General features: G+C 35.7%; 2 protein-coding genes across 2 annotated transcripts; one reads left to right on the forward strand and one right to left on the reverse strand.

The window, feature by feature from the left end:
- Positions 1–455: 455 nt before the first annotated feature.
- LOC128875627 (frizzled-7-B) lies at positions 456–4,928 on the forward strand. Its single transcript, XM_054121374.1, has 3 exons — positions 456–1,823; positions 2,289–2,665; positions 2,992–4,928. The coding sequence occupies exons 1-3, from the start codon at positions 1,024–1,026 to the stop codon at positions 3,528–3,530; spliced, it is 1,716 nt and encodes a 571-aa protein (XP_053977349.1). The 5' UTR covers positions 456–1,023; the 3' UTR covers positions 3,531–4,928.
- An 11-nt stretch (positions 4,929–4,939) lies between these two features.
- LOC128875636 (uncharacterized) lies at positions 4,940–8,610 on the reverse strand. The gene is made up of 4 exons (XM_054121387.1): positions 7,974–8,610; positions 6,404–6,907; positions 5,760–6,018; positions 4,940–5,293 (listed from the first exon to the last, which is right to left on the reverse strand). The coding sequence occupies exons 1-4, from the start codon at positions 8,038–8,040 to the stop codon at positions 5,074–5,076; spliced, it is 1,050 nt and encodes a 349-aa protein (XP_053977362.1). The 5' UTR covers positions 8,041–8,610; the 3' UTR covers positions 4,940–5,073.
- Between the last annotated feature and the right edge of the window lie 738 nt (positions 8,611–9,348).

Consider the following 9,348-nt stretch of genomic DNA (forward strand, 5'->3'; position numbering starts at 1 on the left):
TAGAAGGGGCTAATTTTAAATTGTTATATTTTTTTTCCAAAAATTAATTTATGACGTACACTTTTTCCAAAATAATGTCCGGCATTGCATGCGGCGTGGTATCAAACGTTTCAGAAAAAGAATTACTAGAAAATATTGCTTCTTCACTTCAAACAACTTGATCAGCTTTCAAGCTTGATCGTCGACAAAGTTCCATCGTTACTTTGTCCTCGTGTGATGTCACATATATGATTTTGTCTTTGCTTCAAAGCATTTATCTGAAACAGTGCCTATAAGTATAATATGGTCGAAGGTCTTTTTCACCACTGGTGAATCTAGTGATTTCTAGTAATATAAGTTTCTAGTGATCAGTTGGCCACTGAATGGAACCTTCGACCATATAACTTATAGACACGACTTCAGATAAATGCTTTGAAACAAAGATGAAATCATCTATGTGACGTCACACGAAGGACAAAGAAACGATGAAACTTTGAGTTGAGTTGTTGAGTCTGCAGTATATATATTTTGCTTGTTAATTTTAAGCGTAAAATTGTCATCGCAGACATAAGATAACCATGCTTTATAGTATAAATATATCAGAATGTAAAGGATAACTTTCTAATGGTATAGTTAAATCAGTACAACAAGATAACACACAATAGATTTAATGTAACGGATATTGATTTAATATTCACGAATAAATAATGAAATATAAAATGTTTCTGCTTTTTCGAGCAACTCACGACTTTCCTATGATAGAGTTTACCTGTAGATGACACCAAGGATGTCCATCGAGTATGAGAGAGTTTCCACGCTAACGTATCGTATCCTCCATGTCCTGTTTACAGTATTACCTTACCGTGATCGCGTCCATCATCGTCGTTAGGTACGCTCGGATTGCCCGCTCCTTCGATTAAATATTATTATGTTCCGCACGATTCGTTGGTGATGTCCGAAGGCGTGGTGCGTTTACGTGCTTCTGAAAGCTACATCGCGTGACAATCGATCTGGGAAGTGGCGGTCGCCCGACGACAATCAGCGATGATTCTGTGTTACGCGACGATCTATGGGGTTTTGGTGGCCACGCTCGGTGTCAATGCTCTGCACGCGAAAGATCCGTTGGCGCATCACGGAAGATGCGAACCGATCACGATCAATTTGTGCATGAACATACCGTATAACGAGACGATCATGCCCAATCTCATGAATCACCAAAAACAAGAAGACGCTGGCCAAGAGGTGCATCAGTTCGCACCTCTGGTTAAGATGAAGTGCAGTCCTGATCTTCGATTCTTCCTCTGCACTGTCTACGCGCCAGTGTGCACCATCATCGACAGGGCCATACCCCCGTGCAGATCTTTATGCGAGAGTGCTCGTGCCGGATGTGAACGTTTAATGAACAGTTTCGGCTTCGCCTGGCCTGAGAATCTCGATTGTTCCAAGTTGCCTGAAAATGGAGGTCCTGAGCTTTGCGTTGGCCACAATGAGACTACACCACCAGAACCCTCAGCACCTGTGTATCCACCACCACGTATGCCTGTGGCTGAATTCCAGCCATCCTGGACGGGTGGACCCAAGCCCTTTGGCAGCGGATACATGGTCGGGGCTAGAGACTTTGGGTTTGTTTGCCCCTTGCAGTTTCAGGTTCCAGACGAATTTGGTTATTCTCTGAAGGTCGGCGACAAAGTTGAGCCTAATTGTGGCGCACCTTGCGATGGAATGTTTTTCACAGAGAGAGAGCGAAGATTTTCAAGGGTCTGGGTCGGTACTTGGGCATCCATTTGTGCAGCTTCTTGCTTCTTTACCTTCTTAACGTTTCTCATTGACACAGATAGATTCAGGTAAGGAAAAGTTCACTCTATTCATCTTTTTGCATATAATAGGTATACATTAACATAAGGTGGGAGGATCAGGGATAATTTCCATTCGTTAGATTCTTTCGTTTGAAATTGTTTGATCAGAAGTATCCTACACTATTGTATGACCAATATTTTTTTACACAATAGCACATTATCCTATAGGCAAAGAAAGCCAAAGACTAAGAATGCTATCAAAGAGAACTCCTAACAATTAATATTTTAAAACTGGTATTGTTAATTGTTTGTAAAGTAAGTGTTCATGTACGATGTACGTTCGTGTGAATTAAAAAATTTCAAACAATGATGAATAATGTACTGTATAGTATAAGCAAAAGATGCATAAAGCTACACTACTAAAATGATATAAAATGTACATTTTAGCTTGTGTCTCTTAATAAATTGAATGTTAACTTTGAATTTTATTAGAAATAATGTCTTTTTGTGTAGGTACCCAGAGAGACCAATCATCTTTTTGTCAGTTTGTTACCTTATGGTAGCATTGGCATATGTGATTGGTTGGGCAGCTGGTAATTCTATTTCATGCAGAGAACCTTTCCCACCTCTTTTAGAGAGAATTCAAATGGCATCTACAATAACGCAAGGTACCAAGCACGAATTGTGCACGGTACTTTTCATGATACTATACTTCTTTGGGATGGCATCTAGTATATGGTGGGTCATCTTAACATTAACATGGTTCCTAGCTGCTGGTTTAAAATGGGGTCACGAAGCAATCGAAGCTAATTCGCAATATTTTCATTTGGCTGCTTGGGCTGCACCAGCGATCAAAACAGTTACTATTCTTGCGATGGGGAAGGTGGAAGGTGAGTTATACTATTCGAAAATTCAAAAATATTTTGTTTTTCAAAATCTTAAATAAAACGACTGAATGTAGTAGAAAAACAATTTGTTTATTCGTCGACAACATAAAGAATGTACTTAAATTTATTAATTATCAGTTTTCCATTACAGTTTTTTCATATGAAATTCTTTTGTCCTTTTTATATTTTATATTCATTCATGTTTCCAGATTGATAAACACTTGTTATATCTGATTGTTAACGAATAAATGAGTTTTTCGACAACATTCCTTTATTTTATACGATGTAATTTACATAACTATGACCATTATATGTTTTTATTTTCACAGGAGATATATTATCAGGTGTTTGTTATGTGGGACTTTGGAATGTCGAAGCTCTACGTGGATTTGTTTTAGCACCATTATGTGTCTATCTTATTCTTGGAACTGCCTTCTTGTTAGCTGGATTTGTGTCTCTTTTCCGTATACGCACGGTCATGAAACACGATGGTACAAAGACTGATAAATTAGAGAAATTAATGATTCGTATTGGCATATTTTCTGTGTTATACATAGTTCCTGCACTGATTGTAATTGCGTGCCTATTTTACGAGCAAGCTTACTTCGATCAATGGATGTTAACTTGGAATATGGAGATGTGTTCAAGACCTGGACCACAATCTCTGTATTCGATGCCATGTCCTGTTGGTGAACGCACCCGCGACGTTGGGAGGCGACCCGAATTTGAAGTTTTCATGATCAAATATTTAATGGCTATGATTGTTGGTATAACAAGTAGCTTTTGGGTATGGTCGAGTAAAACTCTCACCAGTTGGCGACAGTTTTTCAATCATATACAAGGACGTCGGGCAGAAGCGTATGTTTAAAGACTTATCGAGTAAATTTAAGGAATTTCATACAACAAAACTGATAAGGTTTTATATTTCTCAATCATCGCATTTGTTCACTAAATGTAAACGTAAACGTTCGAAAAAAAAACTAATCAAACTAACTTGTAACAATGCATATTTTATTGCAGTTTATAAAATTCGAACAATTTATAGTATTGTACGTTTGAATGATTCGCATAAAAAGTATGTTTGAGGTTCGATTTATTGAACACAGATCTGAATAGCAAGATATGCATTTTAAGATTATTTTTTTATACTTCACCAGTGCATTGCAAATAATCTATGGGGATTTTATACAAATATACCGTGCCAAAATACTTTTTTATTGAGACAGTTGTATGTTTATTTGAGCTATTTGTGAATTTGTCCACTGTACTTTTATGAAAGTTGCGTAAGGACTGTATAAAATGTTAAAGCTAATCATTGATTAGGTTGCAAGTATTATTAGACAATGTTTACATTATATTTTAAGTAATGTACTCTTCCCTTATACCTTACCAGAATTCATAACTAATGTCATATCGTTTAAGTTAAGTTAAAAATGCTCAAACTGTTTGCAGACAAAGTGTTCAAAGTTTATAAGTGTACTTTTCTACTATGCACAAAACAGTGGGTCCTGTTTATAGCTCATTGTATTTTCAAACCTTCCACTTTAGGTTTGATTGATAGATCGAGAACAATTACGCTTACTAATCTCGCGAACAATTTTTATATTTTTACAAAGCAGCTTTAGAGATATTTTATGGTATTCGATTAAGACTCGAAGAACATTCAAAATTTCTTTCAATCTAATCATTAAGAATTTTTCGATGTTTTTCCTTTTCTAATAGTTACAAACATTGCCTCTATAAAATAAAATTTGAGACAAACAGATCTTCGAGAGATGTAAAATTGACTTGTAAGCATATGCTACTCTAGATTAACTAAATTGTATATACATACTTATATGCATTAATTTTACTATGTACTATAATATATTTTTAAAAAGTTATGTAAATATATATATGTCCGCCAAATATTTGGCAATTTTGTATGTTTCCTATGCGTAATCAAATTAACTTGAGTGACTCTGTGGAACATAAATGCACGAGTCATTCCTATAGACTCGGTAACGATTCGCGTATCGAGTGCAATCATTGTTCCAACATCACTGATCAATTCGTCCATTGAAACTGTCGAGCTTTTGTGTATGTCTTGTATTTACGGCGATCGATGAAAAACTAATAGTAATATTGCTGTAATTACAATTGCCGTTCTTACATTATATTAGATGCGCAAAATTATCAAACATGAAATATACATGATGTTGTGTAAAATAATTATAACTATTATATTCTTTATATAATAAACCGGAATATATACATTCAAAGAGTTTGCATTTGATATGTTTGTTTAATTAAATTTATTCGTTTACAAATGTATGATTACAAAATGTATATGTATATATATATAATATTTTACATTGCATAAATTGTGCCATACGAAGTTAGTAATAATTATTCAAACGACGTGAACAACTTCAGTTAGTTTTTACTTTCGGAGGTTTAAGCAACCCGATTCTTCGTAGGTATTGTACAAGAAATGGTACTACGGAAAATGTGATCGCAATTCGGACAGGTGCAAACACCTTGTGAATGCTGTATGCTAGCAAAAAGTTTGACGAATAATTTAATATCTTTACCAGATCTTGGTTCTCCTCGTTTAACATGGATGTAATCATAGGCGTTAAATCTAATCCACTGAAACGAGTAAATATTTGTATAATAAGTACAGTCAACGAGGAATTAATTAATACAGGTAACGAGTAAACTCGCAAGGGAATGTCGAGACTCGAGCCCTTTAAAATGCATGGTACGATTTTAGTCTATATAATATTAAAATATGTATATATATATATATATATTTTTTTTTTTATTATAAACTTTAAATATACATAAAAAGATTATAATAAATACATGGAAAACTGGTAATCGAATGTTACTACTAACTGGTCGCCATCGAAAAATATCCTTGTATGGAAACTCTGACGCAATTCTGAGTTGATCGGGATAGGTCTCGACGTTCCCTTCATATTAATTTGTCAAAAGCTTTATTACTCTTAATTACAAAGGAAAGGTATATGACTTGGACGGATGTTTAAAATTTTGGTGACACGTACCAAAGCCGTACGTAAAAAGATGCGATAAGCCATATCGCAGTACTAACCTAATTACAGCTGTATATATAGTACCGAGAGATATAAGAGAGATTCCTATATGAAACACAACAACGGTAGATCCGTAATCCTTTACTATTCTTCGAAATCTTTCTTTCTTGGCCAAAGCCAGTTGTTGCTTTGTATCGGCGGTCTGTGCAGGGTTCGACTGCTTTGGCATATTTGTCGTATATCTCATACCGAGGATATGGGTTGGTCGAAATACTGTTCGCATAAGTGTGGTCGTTGCGAGGATCTGACTTGCGAGACCTGATCGACAGATTACAATTTCCACACTGGTTTACCTTGTCGGCTATTAGACGTTTGTTCCGCATGTTTTAATAATATTTGAACGATTATCATAGGATTAATTTAAACCCGATCAACGTCGTTTTTCACATTAAATCTACACAACGTTAAATCTTAACGTTGATCACAATTAATCGTACATTTGATACCGTACAATGTCAAAAACAAATTTACCTTCGTCGAGGCACAATTTGCACATAAGTAAATACAGATAATGTATTTCTTTATTTAGCTTAACGCATCCCTCCACCGTGGACAAAAATAAACTTTTCACGTTTTGTTAGTTGAATTCGTTACGTTTGATAAATTCAAGAAAATTTATTTATTTTGTTGAACTTTTACTAACCACTAGTGCCCAGTTTTGGTTGCGGTAAGTGAGTGCTTCGATAATGCGATTTCTGCATGTCTTCGGCGATGTACTTGCCGTCCCTGGCCCATTGGCCGCCAGGCATGTTCAAATGGGTTGATTTTCCGCTAGAGCAGAACGGTTTTGGTACGTTGCTTTGCATCGTGCCATTCAAACTGATCGCGCCAAAACAATCGTACGAGTCCACGTGCGTGTCCCCGCAGGTTACCGGAATGCTCGAATGTTCCATCGACTTTGTTGATTGATCGGTAAAGAAAGATTTGCAATCGTTTTTTCCATAGAGCAGCACGGGTGCCGCGATATCACGCGACCTCTCGGGGGTAAAGCGACCGGTTTCGTTCGCAAATATTTCAGAGACGTTCGTAGGAAGCGGCAGAGTAGGGGGATCAGGATAACGGCGGACGCTTGTCACGTGGAGACTATTTATGCGATTTTGATGCACCGCCGCATACCGCGTGCACTGCACTTCGCCTATGACACTTGCTGCAAAAATTATAATCCTTTTATAACGGACCTGTGGGCCAATTTGGTACCTCGTTGAAAATTAGCTCGAGATAACGAAGTTAATTTCGATAATTATGGTAATGTGGTAATGACCTCGTCGATTTCGATCACCTTGAAGTATGTTCAAGGGGGACGGTTATCAAGTATACTCGATCTATGTATATGAAATTTTACTAATATCTACTTTGGATATTATTGATGTTAGAAGATAAGAGGTAAGCAGGGCCGGCGTGACCTTTTGCGGGGCCGAGTTCAAAAATTTTGCGGGGCCTGAATTCACATTCAAATCCAACGAGGAATTATTTATTTACAAATGCTGTTGCATATTATATATTTTCTTACAAGATGAATATTAAATAATAATACTTTGATGATTTTTGTCACTCCTTTAAACTGAATCGTCGCTAATAAAAAAATGTCTTGCATCTGTTAATGGTATCATCATTCCGTAAAAAGTTAATCAACATTTTCGTAGACCGCGGGGCCCCCCAAAATACGGAGCCGGGTTCCGGCAAACAACAATAAACAATTCTCGGTTAAAAACGCGTTTTTGTACTATGTCTCGAGTTTCTAATAATTATATCTTGAAAACTAGTAATTATTTCTTCTTTCTAGAACACTTATTATAAGCAGATTCCCTCTTCTATCATATTTCAAGGTTGTTAAATCAGCGAATTCATTAATACAGCATAATTACCAAAAAGTTGCATAAACCGATACAAATATGAACGTCTTACTAACTGCGTCATTGCATCGCTTCCTTTGTACAATCGACGTAAACACTCGAAATAAATATTCATTTGTTTAACAATATTTGCTAATAATACTATAAAGGATATTTTTTCCTCGATGCTATGTATATAATGCTAAAATTCAAGCCTTTCGATTAATAAATTTCGAAACAGTCGTAAATTTTGATCCGTCGCCAAATATATATGATTTTAAAATCACGAAAATTCAACTTAATTCAATTGTTGTATTTGCGATATTTAATAATAATGGTGGATACAAACTTCTTTGGAAAAATATTTTGGAATTTTCATACCTGCGTGTGAAACACGAGAAACGGTTGCCAGTAATTCCGGAAAACTACTGATGCGTGATAATACCATTGTAGAAGTTAGAGAATTTACAAATTTATTCACTGTCACTCGTACACTGTTTATTTAATCTATCTTAAATGTGGTATACGACGTGGTAATTGACGTTATGTAAATTATTTTACACCGTAGCACTTGTGAAATTGTCTAACCTAACAACACGTCGTAATCTCTACAAGCTTACGAGTTAACACACGGTATTTATCGATTAGTAGCACAGCTTTGTAAAATGCAGTGATCGAAGAAACGTCATCCAAACCGGTTAATTATATATATCTCTAGAAATCTGTAGATATAACTCTGTATATCAACTACAGAAACGTATTTGTGATGATAGCCATTTTGATATACTATTTTTAACCAAACAAGCACTGACCAATGACAAGCAGAACATGCACGGTTGGTGTGTCACCTTATGCTCAAGAAAACAGTAGCGTACATATTCAACGTTATGTAAACCAGAAATTATTTGACGGACACTAGCACGTGACACGGAACACATCATTTTACGTCACGTTCTTCGTTGATTTTCCAAAATACGTATTAAATCATTTTTAGACGCAACAAAATAAGGCTCCATGCATTTTCTACTCGATGATAGCACGTCACTGACTTCGTTTTACCGCGCATGCGTAAAAGATGCATACAACCACAGGTATCTATACTATACGTAAGTAGATCGGTAGCTCAGGTTGTTTAGTACACAAAAAGTGGCACCGAAAAATATGTACGATAAAGGAGTGAAATTTCTCGTGTATGCCTCGAATAGGTACTCTTCGTTTATGTGAAAAATTATATTAGTATAGTTTAATCGTCAAGAAATGTATCTGTATGTATCGGTGCGCATACACGTAACATATTCATACACATTGTCGATAAAAAATTTAAGATTACTAAACTTTTCTAGAATTAGTCATACATTTCAGAAGCAATTGACATATGAATCTTGTGTGAATTAGAAACCCTTTTGTGAATAAATAATTTTGAAAGTGCTTGGCTGTAATTCTTAGATCTGTTGCATCAATTGCGCAGTGCTACAGGAAGTACTTTCAGATAGATTCGACAGATGTCGCTGCAAGTCTTAGAAATAACCTTAGAGATACTTCGATTACACAGATTCGTATAAGTTTATAGAAATTAAAGAAACGTAATAAATCGTCGCGATACGATTGAGTAGACTTTCGTATACATGTTACATTTAATTTAACAATTATCATATACATTTACCAATGCATTAAGATGCTATAAGACGAATTACTGTCTACAGATAGAAAGTTAAAAACTATATACCGACGAACGGTACGTGCAAATCAAAGTTAT

Source organism: Hylaeus volcanicus, chromosome 1, assembly GCF_026283585.1.
Source record: "Hylaeus volcanicus isolate JK05 chromosome 1, UHH_iyHylVolc1.0_haploid, whole genome shotgun sequence".
Taxonomy (NCBI): Eukaryota; Metazoa; Arthropoda; class Insecta; order Hymenoptera; family Colletidae; genus Hylaeus; species Hylaeus volcanicus.